The 17658-nt window shown below is 45.4% G+C and overlaps 2 protein-coding genes across 2 annotated transcripts; one reads left to right on the top strand and one right to left on the bottom strand.

Annotated features, from left to right (window-relative positions):
- Positions 1–3210: 3210 nt before the first annotated feature.
- On the top strand, positions 3211–7972 carry GTF3A (general transcription factor IIIA; the record flags this gene model as incomplete). The annotated part of the gene is made up of 9 exons (XM_083854419.1): positions 3211–3357; positions 3560–3660; positions 4021–4117; positions 4304–4392; positions 5277–5350; positions 6585–6668; positions 7060–7289; positions 7383–7442; positions 7700–7972. The coding sequence occupies 9 exons, from the start codon at positions 3211–3213 to the stop codon at positions 7856–7858; spliced, it is 1041 nt and encodes a 346-aa protein (XP_083710545.1). The 3' UTR covers positions 7859–7972.
- Positions 7945–13361, bottom strand: MTIF3 (mitochondrial translational initiation factor 3). Its single transcript, XM_083854420.1, has 4 exons — positions 13254–13361; positions 10885–11348; positions 9481–9626; positions 7945–8203 (listed from the first exon to the last, which is right to left on the bottom strand). Exons 2-4 carry the CDS (start codon positions 11345–11347, stop codon positions 7991–7993), a joined length of 822 nt encoding a protein of 273 aa, XP_083710546.1. The 5' UTR covers position 11348; positions 13254–13361; the 3' UTR covers positions 7945–7990.
- Positions 13362–17658: the final 4297 nt, after the last annotated feature.

Below are 17658 nucleotides of genomic sequence, written 5' to 3'. Positions count from 1 at the left end.
CCATTCATTCAGCAGTTCTTCAGAAGGATATGAGTATTCACAGCACCATGTGAAGTCTTTCCCTGATTGATACTTAATTCTGGGTACATCCTGGTAGTTTAGAGAAATAGTTTCAATCAGAGTCTGAGGGATTTACTCTGTGGGGGTTTTACATGTGTGTGAAGGACTTCTGTGTTGTTTTTTTCTTGACTTTTAAACTTTATCAGCTGCAGTGTGGACCTTGCTCTGGAAATGTTTATCTTCAAATTTAATTTTTCTCCATTGCAAATTTCTACCTCTTAGCAGGTTTACCTTTCACCTCCCACAGTGGAAAATCATAACATCAAATCTGAAAGACAACCCAATCTCTTTCTAGCTCTCCTAGAGGACTCTTCAAAATCCTCCCTCTCACAGTTAAGTCAGAAGACATCAAAAATACAACACAACGAGAACCCTTTGGCCTTGAGTCGCCCACTATTTATGTATTTCCAAAACTGGATTAAAATTCCCAGAGGACTCTGATGAAATCTCAAAATGCCATTGCATAGTGCAAAACCCAATGTGAAGAATATTTGTTTTCTGTATAGCCAGTAGCAACACTTCCAAAGTTTTCTGCCTTGCATGCTATTTCCTCACCTGTTTTAGAGTGGCCTGAGGCAATATCATGTTTTCACAGGAAAGGAAAAATAATGTTTTCAAAAAAGGAATATTTATAACCTCTTTTTAAACTTTCTGGTTTGTTTTTTATTGCAATTCCCAAACAACAACAACAACAACAACAACAACAAAATCCAAACAACAAAAACCACGCAACATTTTATGTATTTGGTTAGTATTTGTTAGAAGTTGAGATTTTTTTAGACTGACTACCCTGCTGAAAAGAAACTGATTTCTTGCCATTGCTTTGTGATGGTTTGACTGACTCAGCTTTCCCCTTAATCCTGCTAGAGATGAGTGAGATAAGAGATGTCCCCTGGGGCCATGGGAATCTGCTCCTGGCCAGCATGAACTCCTCGCTTTGCCCAGCATCTTCCCTTCCTGCAATTAGGTTCTCCATCCTTTGGCACTCCTGCCACCTCACTTCTTGCATCCCTTCCCTCCTCCAGTCCTCATACATTTGATTCCTGACCCTTATTCCCCCTATCTTTCTTCCCCCAGTTCTCCAGCCTGCTCCAAGCACTGCCATCTGCTGAGGCTTTACAGCCCTGAGGACACAGACAAGGAAGAAAGATTGAGAATTTTTTCTCCACAGGATGGTTCCCCTTGTCACAATCATATTCCAGCCTTTTTTACCCTGTTCCTCACATTCACTCTGTGGGGAGAATTGCAGCAGATGGAGGATGCCACCTAAAATAAAGCTCGTGTGGCAACTCAAATGTAGCAAAACAGAGCAGATGATGAGCTCATAGAATCATTTAGGTTGGAAAAGACCTTTAAGATCATCAAGTCCAAACAGTAATCCAGCACTGCCACGTCCACCTCTAAACCATGTCCCCAAGTGCAAGATCTGCACATCTTTTAAACACTTTGAGGGACGGTGACTCAACCACTTCCCTGGGCAACCTGTTCCAATGCCTTACAACCCTTTCCTGAAGATTTTTTTTTTTTTCCTAATATACAATCTAACCTCCCATGGCACAATTTGAGGCCATTTCCTCTGGTCTGGTCACTTGACACCTGGGAGAAGAGAGAGACCTACCCTTACCTGGCTACTACCTTCTTTCAGGCAGTTGTAGAGAGCTATAAGGTCCCCCCTGAGCCTTCTTCTCCCCAGACTAAACACCCCCAGCCCCCTCAGCTCCAAGTCAGTACCAGGAAAGTGCTGGGCAAGGTATCACAGACCCTCAGCTCAGCTTAGCCTCGTGCCCCCTTCCTCTAGCTGTGCCCTCAGGTGGCCCTGGGGAGACAGCAGGACCACAGGCTGGGGTGACAGGCCATCTGCCATAGGATCCCAAACAACCCAGGCTGAAAACACCCGAATTTTGGGGCAGGTGCTAAGCAGCATCCAGCAGAGGCTGATATCAGAGCCCATGAGATTCCGTTGGTCCAGACCAGAGGCTGACCAGCATCATGCAGACTCATCCTCAGGCAAGGCAGGGAGCCAAACCTGCTTGGAGAGCCTTTGCCCCAGGACACAATCTGATACCTCCAAAAGCCATGAAATCCTTCTCAGGGAGACAGCAGAGCCCCTATGTCCTTAAAACCTCAGGAGGGTTGTTATGTGTGGCAAGGGACACAGAATTAGATGTGTGGATCTCTGCGTGACCAGATCTCCTCTGCTATGTGCTGGATTCTGCACCTGGGACAGGGCAACCCTGGGCATTCATACAGTCTGGGGAAGGAGATGCTGGAAAGGAGTGCCATGGAACAGGACCTGGGGGTCCTAGTCGATGGCAAGTTGAACATGAGGCAGCAGTGCCCTGGCAGCCAGGAGGGCCAACCCTGTCCTGGGGGGCATCAGGCACAGCACGGCCAGTTGGGCAAGAGAGGGGATTGTCCCCTCTGCTCTGAGCTGGGGCAGCCTCACCTCAGTGCTGGGGGCAGTTTTGGGTGCCACAATATAAGAAAGACATTAAGTTGGAGAGCATCCAAAGGAGGGCAACAAGGACGGTAAAGGGTGTGGAGGGAAAGCCCTATGAGGAGCTGCTGTTCAGTCACTGGTCGGTCTGTTCAGCCTGGAGGAGACTGCAGGGAGAGCTCATTGCAACTTCCTCGAGAAGGGAAGAGGAGGGGCAGGCACTGATCTCTTCTCTGTGGTGCCAGGGACAGGAACAGAGGGAATGGCCTGAAGCTGGGCCAGGGGAGGTTTAGGTTGGATATTAGGAAAAGGTTAGTTGAGTGGTTGGGCACTAGAACAGGCTCCTCGGGGAAGGTGTCGCAGCACCAGCCTGACAGGGGTCAAGACGCGTTTGGACAACACTCTCAGGCCCATGGTGTGACTCTTGGGGATGGTCTTGTGCAGGGCCAGGAGCTGGACTCGATGACGCTTGTGGGTCCCTTCCAACCCAGGATATCCAGTGATTCTGTGCGACGCTCCCGCACAGGAGCAGCGACAGGACGGGCTCTGCGGGTGTCGCCCGGGAAGCGGCCCCGCCCCGCGCCCTCAGCGCCCTCCTCAGCGCCCTCAGTGCCCGAGCCCCGGCACGCGGCCCCGCGCGCGCCCGCCGCGCCGAGCACGCGCCGCCGCCGCCGCCCCGCCCCACCCGCGCGCGCGGTCACGTGCCCCCCGGCATGGCGGGCGCGCAGGGGGACAGCGGCGGGAGCGGCGGCGCGGGCGCCCTCACCGTCCGCCCGTACATCTGCTCCTTCCCCGGCTGCGACGCCACCTTCAACAAGGCCTGGCGGCTGTCCGCCCACCTCTGCCGCCACACGGGCGAGGTGAGCCGAGAGGGAGGGCTCTGTGTGTGGCCGGGGCGTGGGCGCCGCGCTGGGAGCCCGCGGGGACCGGGCAGGCCGCTTCCCCTCCCCGGGCCTGCCGGAACACGGCGGGGGCCGCGGGTTGTGGCTGACGGCGGCCTGCCCGGGGCGGCCGAGCCCCTGAGGGCGTGGGTTTGCCCCTGGAACAGCTCTTCTCTTTCAGAGGCCGTATGTTTGCGATTATGAAGGCTGCGGAAAAGGGTTCACGAGGGACTTCCACCGCGCCCGACACCTCCTCACGCACACAGGGGAAAAGCCGTTCGAGTGAGGCCCAGGTTTTTACTCTTAAGCTGAAGTGCGGTTGTTCTTAAGGAAAGGAAGTTGTGACGTGCATACCTTTGGTGTCACGGGCACTACCATAACAGTGTGCACACGGGGTGGGATCAAACCCCTTGTTCTGGCAGTGATTTGTAACTTTAATGTGCTTAAAGAAATGGGCAGATCTCCCCCAGGAACACATTATTAAAAGGCTGACTTAGCCTCTGGCTTTTAGTGTCTTCAAAGCAAACTTCTGTATTTGAGTTTCAGTAAATTTTCTGTGTGTTGTTCTTGTACAGGGGTTTCTGTATCTGCCTGGTGAACAAGTCACTGACAGCAGTAATAAGAAATGCAGTTCATTTGCAGGTGCACAGCTGATGGGTGCAATGAGAAATTTGGAACAAAATCAAACATGAAGAAGCACTTTGAGCGCAAACATCAAAATCAGCCAAAGCAATATGTGGTGAGTAATTACCTTTGTACTGTACAGTGGAGGCTAAACAAGCTCCTCGTGTATCTGGTGAGATACTTCAACTTGTTATTATGTGGTACTTGTATAAGTTCAAATACCATGACTGAGATTTCAGCAAAGCACGTGAACTGAATTGTCATTATTTGGCCTCTAATGATAACTTAATTTCCTCAATAGTGTGACTTTGAAGGCTGTAACAAGTCTTTCAAGAAGCATCAACAACTTAAAGTTCATCAGTGTCACCACACCAATGAACCTCCCTTCAAGTATGTGGATAATTTAAATACTGAACTTTAAGACTTAAACCCTGTAAATGAAAACAGATGCATTTTCTCAGCCTTTTTATTGATGTGGCAGTAAAAAAAAATCAGTGTAGTCAGGTCTACAAGTATGTTCTTGTACTAATCCTTTGCTCAGTGATCTGTTTAGAGCAACAATTTTGGTGCTCTGTAACTTCAGCATTCCAGTTTTATAAAAAAATAACACAATACCCTCCCACCCCCAGTTTTTAGTTCGTAGTTTGAAATACAAGCATAAGAGCTTGCACAGTAATGAAAAATGCAGCTGCCTTTATTTCCCAGTAAGAAGGAGTAACTTGGCTGACATTGATGTGAGTAGTACCTAGGAAAAGGGGAAAGACTTGGACACTAATCTTGGAAGCTGTGCATTGCAACTCCATTTGGGTAACACATCACTATAGATCTGCTAAAAGCAAAGTTCAGTCTTGTCTTTTTTACGGGTGGGTCACACTTAACATGAGTGTTCATTCCACTTAAGTGAAATGCACTACTGTGGTTGGATGACAGAGAAAAATGTCAGTGCTCTGCTGGTTCTGTACAAGCCACCTAAACCTTCCTCTTTCTGTCCTTTTATGTTTGAAGAGACTGCTGGGTAGGGATGATACAAGGCTTGACTCTTCAGCTAAAGCTCAGCTTGCTGTATATTTGGAAATCATACTATGGTTCTAACTCTCAAAGTCATCCAAATCTATTAAAAAACTATTATGGAATTTACTTTTACAAGGTGGGGGACACACACAGATCCGTAGGCAAAGGGAAACTTGGATTATTTTGTTCATTTTAATTGTTCTTGATGTAACAAAAAAGTAGGTAGATATGGTGAAAGAAATGAAACCACTGCTGTTTTGTAGATGTAATAAAGAAGGATGTGGAAAGTGTTTCTCTACTCCAACTCGACTAAAGCGGCACGAGAAGATACATGAAGGTAAAACTGTTTTTTTCTTTTTAAGTTATGTTTCAGCAAAGGAAAAAGGACTGCTTCCAGTGCAGAGGATGCACGGATGCATGACAGATCTGAAAGTGTTCTGGGCCTAGTGATCCAGACAAGACAAGAACACCTGTTTGGAATAGCAGAATTGGATATAACTGTGGGGCATTGCAGTGTTCAGTTATGGTGTATTTGTGGCAGTCTAAGCAGAGCTCAGGATTCCTTCAGTTATTTCTTCTCCTGAGGTTCTTCCTTGCAAATAATCCATCTTTTGGAGATGGACTGATGATGAAGGCATTAGCTTAGATGTCCAGAGCTCAGGATCAGTTGCCAATTCTGCCGCAAATTTCCTATGGAGCCCTGGCAGAACCACGTGTATTTTTAGTTATTAATGAACCTGTGTGAGAGGCTTTGAAGTGAAATCATCGTGATGTGGCCATGTATGTTTGAGCTAATCCTGCTGCCCTCCTATCTGTTCTTTCACTGACAGATAACCAGCTGTCAGTGATAGGAAAAAACCAAAACCAAACCAAACAAACCCAACAGACTAGGAAAAGTACCCAGAAGGCTGTGATTTGTACTGTGATTCCCTTTTTTTAAGACAATGACTTGTTCATAAGTTTTTGAGCATTCCAGTCCTAGGATTTAAATACTGTTGACTTCCTGTGGTTCCTGCCTGCTTGACAGAATGGTAGAACTTCTTTAGACTCTGGAATATTACTCTATGGTCAGTATTTATTTTTAATATGCAGGACAAATATTTATATAGAAGTAGTATATATTACTAGTTATTTTCATCCATTTGAGAGAAAGTGTATGGCTGGGAGGAAGTAGCTTTACTGAAGCAAGGAGAGTTTCATAAAATCATTTAAGTCAGAAAGGATCTCTGGAGGTCATCTGGTCCAGCTCCCTGCTCAAGGCTGGGCCAGTTAGACCAGGTGGTTGAGGACCGCATCCAGCGGTGTTGAATGTTTCCAGGGCTAGGGTTTCCACAACCTCTCTGGACAACCAGTGTCAGTGATATACAAGGTTTCTTACCTCGGACTGTTACGATTTTTTCTTGTTCTAATTTGTGTTGATTGTTCAGGGTCTCTTATCCTATTCCTGTGCAGTATGGGAGGAGACAGGGAATAACTGGCTTTTAATTTTCAAATGCTGGAAGTGGAGTTCCCCCTTGTAAAACTGGACTGTTTGCCAGACCCTTTGTGATTGTAAACATCTGTCCTAACAGGCTATGCATGCAAGAAGGAAAACTGCTCATATATTGGAAAAACTTGGACAGAGTTTCTGAAACATAATAAAGTCAGTCATACAGGTAAATTCCAAATGCTTTCATAAACTTATGATACAAATAGGAAAACAACTGCTAATCTGAAGAGGAGTCCTCGCTGTATTAATTTCATCAATTGTCAGTGTCACCAAACTTGTCTACTAACTTTACCAATAAAGTGGCTGTCACTCCAGCTAGACCTTTGATGAAAATGCTGCTCAATATACTAACTTAACATTGTGAATCAGTTAACAAAAATTTGTTTTTTGTAGGATTTCAGAGCTGGGTAATTCATACTGCATGATCCTTCTGAAGTATCTAAGTTCCTTGCATTTCATGTTGATTTTAGCATTGTTCTAATAGACCACTGGGCTTTGACTCTGAGCTTCTGTAAGAAATTGTTAATTTATACTCTGCCTTTCTTTCTCCCACTTAGAGCCAGTTGTCTGCAGTGAATGTAACAAAACTTTTAAACGGAAGGATTACCTCAAGCAGCATCAAAAGACACATGCTGTGGAGAGGGAAGTCTACCGCTGCCCCAGAGAAGGATGTGGAAGAACTTACACAACTTTATTTAACCTTCAAAGCCATATCCTCTCTTTTCATGAGGAGAAAAAACCTTTCTCTTGTGATTATCCAGGCTGTGGAAAAGTATTTGCAATGAAGGTATGTGTTTTTTTTAACTGTTATTGTCTGAATCCCATTATCTGAAATTATAAACTGAATTCTTTTTTTTCCCCCTGCTCTTTGTAACTGTAGCAGAGCCTAGAAAGGCATGCAGTTGTACATGATCCTGAAAAGAGAAAACTGAACTTGAAAGTAAGTTACACTTCTGGAAAAGTCTTCTCACCCCTACCATGTCACTGCAGAGGAGGGTAAATGTTACCTGTTTTAGAATGTGACTTCAAGCAGGAAAACAGATTAAGTATCTAGGTAAATTGTAAGATTCTTAATTTATGAAGCTCCTTTAGCTAATGCAGTCCTGGCCTGTACATTGATTTCTTTTCTCCCCACCACAACAGTACTCTGCTCCACAGATTCATTAAGTTTACTAATTCTGGATTGATTTCTGCCAGGCAAAGCGTTCTCGTCCCAAGAGGAGCTTAGCCTCTCGTCTCAGTGGCTACATTCCTCCTAAAAAGCAGCCAGGAAAGGATGAGGTGGTGATGGAAAGCAAGACCGTGGATAAGCTTGTGGAAAATGGAATACCCGCCATTGAAATTCGGACTCTGTAGCAAAGGGTTAACCAAGACAGTGTTCTTCACGGAATGATCAGTGCAAAACTCAACAATAACTTTATCTAAAGTTAATTTTTTTTAAATTTTATTTTTAAAATAAATATATATTGTTTACACCGCTTCAGAAAGTCACTGATGCAACTCATTTGACTTTAGATCTTTGTTTTCATCTTTCTTTACTATATTGTTTTTTTTCATTTCCATCTTCTGGTGTTCTTTCAACTCTTTGTCAGACATGTGCCTCAAAACACAGGTACTCACTCCTTCTCTAGCAACTTTTGGCTTGGAAAGATAAGTGGCTTTCTCAGACACAGTCTCCAAAATTTGATCAAAAAGCGTGAACTAAAAAGGAGGAGAGAAATGGAACTAAATGAATGCACAAATACAGGTAGAAAAATATTTCAAGCTGCTCTGTAATAACATGATCTGCTTAGTTTAACTATTAGCTGAAACAAGCTAGTTGCTAGTCCTAGTTTGAGCACTTCAGCTTGTATTTCCTAACCATTCTTTACTCATAAGCAGGTTTAAGCAAGTCATTAGAGGGGGATTCAGCCATTTTCTGACATTTAGGCTGGACTGCTGACTCACGGTGTTTTGCTCTTCAAGAGTGTCTGAAAGTGGGCTGCATCTGACTCCTCTCCACCCTCCTCTTCCTCTAGATTCAGATATATTATTATATGAGGCTTTTTTCTTAAGAGGGAGTATTGTTCTAAGGTTAGCAGGACCTGGTAGCGTTGAACTGAGTGGTAACAGTGCATTCAGGTAACACACTGAATTCCTAACCTCATTATTAAGCCTTTAAATTTATGGACGGTGTAAATCAGGACTGTGTCATGAAGTGTTCAGTTCCCTCCTATTGTCAGTTCTTCCTGTGATCCGTTAGTAAGTTAAATCCCTGTGAATTTAACTTCCTATAAAAAGTTTCAAGTTTTTGGATCAAGTGCTATCACCATTTTCCCCAGCAATTTAGTTGAGCCAATCATCAACACCTAATTCACTACAGACATTATGAGGAGGAAAAAAAGAAGTTGCACAGAATATTTATAAAAAATCCATTTTTGTGAATGACAGTGAAGTCTCAAAGGCCCTGCAATTATACTGGGAAGTTGCCATCAGCTTCTTAACATTTTTACAGATGTTCACTTTGCTAATCTTGGAACACCATTCCAATAGTTTTTCATGTAGGAATGGACAACTAACCTTAGCCAAAGTTGCTTAAATGCAGCTCCAGGAGAACTGCTGATGACGTAATCCAGCTAAAGTACAGACAAAACTTTTTAAACCGTGCTGTTAGTTTTTAGTGGGTGAGCTGGCTAAAACCACAGATCAGAAAATTTCACAGGCCCCATTAATGAAGTGATGCTGCACAGGAGTAGGAACTGCTTAGACTGCTGCCCATGCTTCTTAAGGAAGCATGGTATTTCTACTGTCTCTCTGGGACTACTTTTCTACACCTGTTTGAACAGGAGCAGCTTAAAGCAGGCAACCATTACTTGGTCGGGACCTAGATCTTCATTGAGATACTAAAAATCTTGGCAGTACCCAATAGTGAAGGTCAATACAGCTGCAGCTATTTAATGACATTCATCGACTGGCCCATCTGTCAGGAGTGCACTTACCATGTCTGTACTGCTGCCTTTGGCTTGCCGGACGGTAACTTTAACGTGGTATTTCTTTTCAATCCACAGCGCTATCTGTTTAATCTTGGTCTCTAAGTCATTCTTGGCAATAGCTGAAGAAAATGATAACTCCTTCTGAACCACCCCTGTTTAAAACAGAACTGAAACTGTTGGCTTAACATTGGACAAACCTGTACTTGTTGGTCTCTTTCATCAGCTTATGGTGCTTTGTCTGCTTGACTCCCTTCTCCCATGCTGCTTTCTCAGAGCATTCTCAGAGCAATGATCTCATTGTCTCAGCATGCACCACTCTCACCTGAGGGTGGCTACTTGATGCTCTCACACTCACTGCCATAACTGGGAGACTGCATGTTTGAGGCACACAGGGAAATCTCTTCAGGGTCAGAAGGCTTAAGGTATTTTTAATTACAGTCTTGTTCATACGATCCACAATGTAGGTCTAACAAACAGGTAAGCATTGGATCTGGAATTAAAGACTCAGTGTGCAAATTCCTGTGTTCTGCACGTAGGACAGCTGAAGGTAAAAGCTTTGACGTTAGACAGCTCTTCATCTCAAGCCCATTTTATTCAATGGTCAAGTGCAATATTCAACTGGAAGTACCGGTTATTATGCCTTGTAATATATTTGAACGATCTACACTCTCTCAAAGTTTCTCTAAAGTAGTCACCATGTGAATAATATTTTTGTGGTTTCTTGAACATAACAACTCACTACCACAATAATGCTCTCCTCTAAAATCAGAACTCTACCCAAAGCACAGCTATCTTCATTACCCTGAGGATAAGAGAGGATACAAGGCCACATGCCTTTTCTAAAACCCCTTTGCCAAACTCAGTTTATTAAACTGCTGGAGCAGGCAGTCTTAAAAAAACAAACCAAAAAAAACAAACAAAAAAACAAAACTGGAAAGTGTTAGATACTGGAAAAATTTCTCTTACTCTGTACAAGAAAGGGCTCCAGAGTTAGCAAATGGGGAAGAGAGTTTCATGACTACTGGTGACAGACTATATAATTATATTGGTGTATCTGATCCTTAGTTTGTAAAAACTGCCTGTCACTCTATGCCTTAGTAAAAAACCAGAAATTCAGTGAGTCTCATGGAACCAGAGCCTAGTTATATTCACTCAAATAAAGGTATTTTTTTTTAAAATCAGCAGATGCCAAAATAGCAAATCCTGAGAGGGCAATAGAAGGCTTCTCTGTGGAAGACTGCCCTAATCCAAAATTTTATTTTCACCACTGCAAATCCTTAATAGCGTGGACTGCAGTGACATTGCTTTGGATTTACACAAATACAAGTAAGAGGATTTAATCTGTTGAAACCACTTTTAATGCAGCATTTTTCCAAGTCCTCAGTGTTGTAGTGTTTACAGTGCACGTACCTGGCTTTGGACTTGCTTTTTTCTTCTCTGCACGTTTAAGCTGTTCTTCGTGAATCTGCTGCCCAGTCATTAGTCTGTAAACTGGAGGTTCTACATTCTCACGAAGCAGCACTAGTTTCAGGCCATGTTCATCCATAAGTCTGAGTGCCTCTGCTCGATGCATGTTTCCCAAGCTCTCCCCATCCTGGTTGATTACGTGCAAAATACGATAGGGAATTCTTCGCCCAACACTTCCAAATGCTGCTTTCCCTTTTGCTTGTGTGTGAGGCTTTTTGTCTGTACAAAATGTTTGAGTAAGCCCAAACACAGCTGACTTCCTAGGGTCAGGCACCACTATCCAGAATGGAGAAAAGAGCCACTTTTGTGCTGTCTGTGTCAGAAGAGTACCAAAGAACTTTTTTGCATATCTGTTCTCATTTCTGGTTGCTTGACATAAATGTTTAATTGTGCACAAGGCAGTCATTCTGAGGAAGAAGAAAAAACAAGTTACCTCATCAGTCAGATTCTTCTCATTGTATTAGAAAGACTTGACTCCAGTTCAGTAAACCTTAGTGTTTATAACTCCTCTTTTAAAATTATACATGGTACTACTATGCAGAATGACCAATCAACAGTCATTTTACAGTAACAAAGGGCTTTAACCCAGAGAAGATCTGACAAATAAGCAAAATGTATGAGTTGGTGTTACCTTCAGTATCTTAAAATCTGAGCCTGAACTCCTTTAAAGGATCCAATACTTCTGGTTCCTTTCTCCTCACTTTCACATTTAAATCTAAATAGGTGAAGGCATCTATCCTAACACTACTCATGAAGCTATTAACTTTCAAACATGCTTCAAAATATACCCGTGCTTGAAGACTACTGAAACTCATCTTTGAAACATTCCATCCATTGGATTTTTTTTTGCCCATTCTTCCCCAGTTCATTCAATCCCCCTGGCAATTCTGGTGCAGCTGACCATTATTTATATTTTGTTCAGATCTTCAGAAATCATCCATTTTCTAACAGCTGCAAAAAACTTTGGAAATAAAGAGCAAACTGTATTTTCTGCACTTTTCCTATTTTATGTTCAAAAGGGTGCAATTGCAAGAAAAGCCAAGGATGATGCAGGAAACCAAACACGTGTCATACCAGAGGTGCTGACAAGAGTGAGACCTCTTTTGCCCAGGAAAGAATGTGACTCTGCTCTATAAATACATGCATGCATACACATATATACACACACATATATAACATGTGTAAACATGCATGTGCATACATACACATGGAAAAGGTGTAAACCATCAGCAAGGATAAAAAGCTGTTTATAATTTTAAGCAGTATTGGCACAGGAACGAGTAAAATTACTTGCCTGTGAATAAACTTAGTCTGAAAAGGGGACAGTCTGGAGCCTTTTCATGGACTTGATACCTCAGGATGGACTTTATACCTTAACAGTAGGGAAAATGTCCATGCAAACTGCTTGAAGGAGCCAGATGAGTTCATGAACAGGCCAGTCTGATAACAGCTGTGTGCTACAGCTAGATCCAGAACTCAAGCTAGCCACAAGGCACAGAAGTAACATCATTTCCACAGCAGCCTAAAACCAGCTACTGTCCCTTCCTGCCCTGGGCTCTGCCTCTGCCCAGTCTTGTGAAAACAGCTTTTTGTCTGGCTGTGACAACAGCCCTATGACTGAACACCCACTGCCAACACCCAAGTATCTTTGAGCATCATCAGTGCAGCCACATAAAAGCCACAGTGCCCTTATTTTTTAAAATGGTTTCATAAACCAGCACTGGATCATGGATTGCAGACTTGGTCCGCAATCTCGGCATCACTGCTCCATTACTGAATGATATAATTAAATTTATCTTCCATTCAGAGGAGCCTGGCCTGCCTTTGAGAGCTGCTGATTAATAAAACTAAGTAACAGTATCTCAGCAATGGAACAGCAGCTTGTTTTAAGGAAATCTTGCTCTGCTAAACGCATTGTGTTGGTGGTTCATTCTCTGATGCTATTTAAACCTAATAAACATAGCCGTAGCTGTCTGAAAGCAAAATCCCTTTTTTCAGGAAGGGATTTTCTTCGCGTAACAGGGCAATACGTGTGTTTGGCGCTGAGCACTTGGGTCAGGCCTGTGCTGGCAAGGCGGGCCGGGCTGGGCTGGGCGGGAGCCCCAAGGAGGGGCAGCTCCGGGCACACCGGGAGCCGCAGGAGCCGCCGCGGGAGGGCGGCTGCTTCCCCTGGGCGTCCCTCCCGTAACCGGGGCAGGAGGGCTGTACGCGGCTGTGCCACCCTGCCCTGTCGTGCCCGCGCTCCCGGCGGTGCGCGTCGCCGAGGTCACTGCGCGTGCCCGTGTGCGCGCCCCGCTTTGATCCTCTCTTACCTGCCGACCCCGGCCCGCCGAGGCAGCCGAGGGACCGGCCTGAGCCGCCGGGAAGTCGCGGGACGCCCCGCCTCTCCCCTTTCCTTTTCCTCCTGCTCCTCCTCTTCCTCTTCCTCCGGGCGCGCCTCCGCCTCTTGCCCCCGCCCCGCGCGTGCCCGTGGGGGTGGGCGCGCCTCCGCCCGTGAACGCGCGCGGTGGGTGTGGGGGCGCGAGAGGAGTCACCGTGTTCCTGTGCGCGGCCCCGGTGACCCTGCGCGCTCCCGCATCTCCCGGCCCACACGCGTGGCGTGCCCGGCGCGGTGTCGGGAGCTGCCGTTCCCCCGCACGGCTCTGTAGGTGCCCGGCGTGCCCGGGCTGCGCTCCGCCGCCATGAGGGCCGTGAGGGCCGTGTGAGGGCCGCAGCCGGGACAGGGCCCGCAGAGCCGCCTGGGGCTGCCGGTCGGGGATTATGTGGGGGCTAAGGGCTTTGTCTGTGTGTTGAGGCATAGAATCATAGAATTTGGGTTTGGGTTGGAAAGGATTTTTAAAGCTCATCTACTCTAATCCTTCTGCAGTAAGCGGGAGAGCAGGAACGTTTTCAACTTGATCAGGTTGCTCAGAGCTCTGTGTGTCCTGACTTTGAGTGTTTCCTGGTACGGGGCATCCCACACCCCTCTGGGCAACCTGTGACAGTGTTTGTCACCACATTCCCTGTAAAAACGTCTTCCTTACCGCTAGTCTAGATCCACCCTCTTTTAGTTTAAAACCATAAACCCCTTGTCCTGTCGCTACAGGCCCTGCCAGAAAGTCCGTTCCCGTGTTTCCTACAGGCCCCCTTTAGGCACTGGAAAGCTGCTGCGAGGTCTCCCTGCAGCCTTCTCTTCTCCAGGCGGAGCAGCCCCAGCTCTCTCAGCCTGTCTCCATAGGAGAGAGAGGTGCTCCAGCCCTCAGAGCATCTTTGGGTCCCTCCTCTGGACTCGCTGCAGCGGGTGCGTCTCCTTCCTGTGAGACCGAGGCAGCCCTGCGCCGGCCCGTGTCCCCACAGCAGTGCCACAGCCCGTGTCCCCACAGCATTAACACAGTCCATGTCCCCACAGCAGTGACAGTCCGTGTCCCCACAGCAGTGCCCCAGTCCATGTCCCCACAGCAGTGCCACAGTCCGTGTCCCCACAGCAGTGCCCCAGTCTGTGTCCCCACAGCAGTGCCCCAGCCCGTGTCCCCACAGCAGTGCCCCAGCCCGTGTCCCCACAGCAGTCCCACAGTCCCTGTCCCCCCGGGGGCTGCGGGCCGGGCTGTGTGCGGGGCAGGGCTGGGGCTGCAGGGCTCAGCAGCGTGTGAGGCTCGGCAGAGGCGTGAGTCAGCCCGAAAGCGTCTCGGATGCTTGGATTTGTTACCTTCTTTGGTAGGAGAGGCTCTGTCTCTGCTCTGCGAGCTCCTCCGTCCAATTTGGAGACAGAAACCTTTGAAAGAGAAGCTGAAATTCCCGTGCAGTGTGGTGTCCCCAGCTGTAAGGAACACGCTCAGGCAGTCAGGCACCGAACACACGGGAGTTTGCTGAGCACCTCTTTCCCGAGCCCAGGGGTTCTGTCTGCAGAGGGATGCTCTTTAGCCCTTCGGCCAGGGGCTGGAACAGCACTCAGACTGAAACTGTGCTTGTGTTCAGAATTTAGTACAAAATGAAGATGGGAAGCAGCTGTCCTTCTTGTCTAAAAACAATCAGAACTTTTTAGCTTATATGCTTTAGGCCACAGCTAAGTGACCCTTCTTTCATCCCTACTTTCCTCTCCCTTTCTTCTGTCCAGGAAGAAGAAATGCAGTGAAAACCTATATATGTTTGGGTTGAAAGGTTTCTGTTCTTAACTATGGTCTTGGAATGGTTTAGTTTCATGTGCTTGCTGGTTTTGTTTTGCCATTGTGGTACATATATGTAAGAAAAGGTCTGTCATTGCTTCATGCTCTCCATTTTCACAGAAGACATCATGTGGTATTCATGTGCAAATCCAGAAAACTTTACTAAATCAGTTCACAATCTGAAGTTCATTCATATCACCTTATCCTCATTAAAAGTCCTCGCCAGCAGTAATGAATTTGGAAAAATGCCAGTGACAGAATTAGCCAAGTAGATGGTGAGCTGTGTTAAGAGCCTGAATGACAACTGTAGCTTCTCCTATTATATGCAAATAGAACCGAATTTTTTCTATCCTGCTCTTTTGTGCTTTTTAAAAATTTCACTCAAGCTTTATACCTTTCGAGTTGTAAGCTCTTTGGGAGCAGGGATTACCATCACATCAGCAGAATGCCTAAGAAAACTGGATCTCAGTTTGATGCCATTGAAACATAAATTATTGAAATTCTACAGTATCCAGTTGTGGAGAGTGAAATATTCCATAATAAGAAAAGATGAGACAAAAAGGGTTTTTACTGCTCTTTTCATGGTCTGGAAATCAAGTGTGGAATTTGAATAAGCATGAAGGGGAATTTTGGCAGAGCTGAGGCCTGGAGAGATATTTTTTTTCATCAGCAGCTCTGCAATATGCATTAGAAGAGAGTGTGTCAGCAGCCCCGTTGCAGTTAGCGACTATTGCCACTCTGAGAACCATCCCCACAAGACACATAATTTTCAGCAGTGTTAGTAGCAGCAATAAAGCTAATAATCCTCTTCACTGTGATAAAAACTACCTGCATGAAAGCAAGGTACTTCAGAGCATACAACTCGCATTCCTCCTCTCTTCCCATTGTTTAATTCTGTTAAGTTTAAACCCGACGCTTGTTTTACTTCATGCCTTCCTAATTAAATATAGTGTGCCAAGAAATAGTGCAGTCTCCTGATGCTGTTTGTCCTCAATTAACTTGATCTTTCTGGGGTTTCATTGTACTCTTTCTTCTTGTTCTTTGTCTCATGTCTGTTTACACTGTAATTGTCCTGGGGCCATATTTTTATATGTGCCTGCCACAGCGAGACTGCAGTCTTAATTATTTGAAAGACACTATCATAATAAGTGCAGTTAATAATAACTTTCTTCCTTCTACTTTACGTGATGCACATCATCTTCTGCCCACCCCTGACAATACATTTGGTCATTTATTTGCTTTTTAATTCCTAAATCTTCATCTGCCTTTTTCCTCTTTTTTTTTTTTTTTTTTTTTTTTTTTTTAATATGTACTTACGAAGTTGTTGTATTTACTTTATTATTTTTTTGTGCCATATTAAGGCCTGTTCTGCCAGACCTTGCGCCAAACCATAGACATTTCATTCCCCAGATAATTTTAAATGCAAGTATATGAGAAGGGGAAAGAATGGGTGTTTGGAGAGATTTCTGGTCCTCATACATGAGCAGTGCAATGATCTACTAGTGTGGATGTTACTAATTTTAGTAATTATTGTGAGGCTCAAGATGCTACTGAGAAACTTCTTCCACATTAACAACTGATCTCTGGGGGATGGTGTCAATATTTCCTGAGGATGCTGGAAACTGGTTTCAGTCCTTCTGTGTTATGGGGTTAGTTTCAAAATCAAAGAATCTCATAATCATCCAAGTCAGAAGAGACCTTCCAGATCATCTAGTTTACCATCAGCCCAGCACCAGCATAGTCCTCACTTAAAACCTCCCCCAAAGCCATTCATTTTTGGTACAGTGAGCAGTTTGTAATGCCCAGCAGAGAGTGAGGATGCCCTTAGCTGGATGACAGTGTGTTCACCTGGAGACCTGAGGCTATGGTTTACTGTCATTCAGATTTCATCACTCATTTTGTGGGAGCAGGAAGTGAGCTGCTGAAGTGCTTTACACCTGCAAGGAGCTCTTACTTGCTGGCTCTGGTCTTGGACCTTGGTCCACAGTGAATATCTTGCTTCTTCCTAAACTGGAGCTGTGCTCACACAGCTGGTCAAAAAAATTTCAAGTGCCAAACAAGATCATCAGGAATTTGTTACTGACGTTTTTGGGTTTATGCAATGCCTGGGACACTTGGACATGAAGCAGTTGCAGTGGGTGGGACAGCAGGTTTTTTCACCCTTATTACTAAATCTGTGATTAGTCTCCTGCACACTTGTGCTTACAGAAGTACTGAGCATCTGGAGGGCTGCTTACCCTGTGCACCTCTGTTTTCCTGGTTTTTTTTTGTATAATTCCCTCCTTCAGCAGGGAAGCTTTGGGGAAGACTTCGAGGGAGTCTCTTACTTCTCCCCACGCCCCAGTCCTGCTGGCAGCTGGCATGGCCCCCCTCCACATTCCTTCTGGTTATAATCGTGGCTGTGTGTTTCTGCAGACCTCTGGTTCAGAGAGGGGCCGTAGCCTCCCCTTTACACTCCTTAGTGTTCCTTTCCCCGTTAGTGTTTATGAAAGACGTTTGCACATAACTCAGATGAAAAACTCCCTTGTGCTGAGCTGAGCATTGCCATATGGCAGAGAACACGTCAGAGTAAACA

This window comes from Zosterops lateralis (genome assembly GCF_965231275.1).
Source record: "Zosterops lateralis genome assembly, chromosome: 2".
Classification (NCBI taxonomy): Eukaryota; Metazoa; Chordata; class Aves; order Passeriformes; family Zosteropidae; genus Zosterops; species Zosterops lateralis.
This window is presented reverse-complemented; position numbering and strand designations above follow the sequence as displayed.

Excerpts from the sequence above, each read along its gene's own strand:
- MTIF3 (XM_083854420.1), bottom strand. The coding sequence starts at position 11,347 with ATGACTGCCTTGTGCACAATTAAACATTTATGTCAAGCAACCAGAAAT. Across the intron at positions 9,627-10,884 it reads AAAAGCAAGTCCAAAGCCAG|GGGTGGTTCAGAAGGAGTTA; the intron begins GTACGTGCACTG and ends TGTTTTAAACAG. Across the intron at positions 8,204-9,480 it reads AAGGCAGCAGTACAGACATG|TTCACGCTTTTTGATCAAAT; the intron begins GTAAGTGCACTC and ends CCTCCTTTTTAG.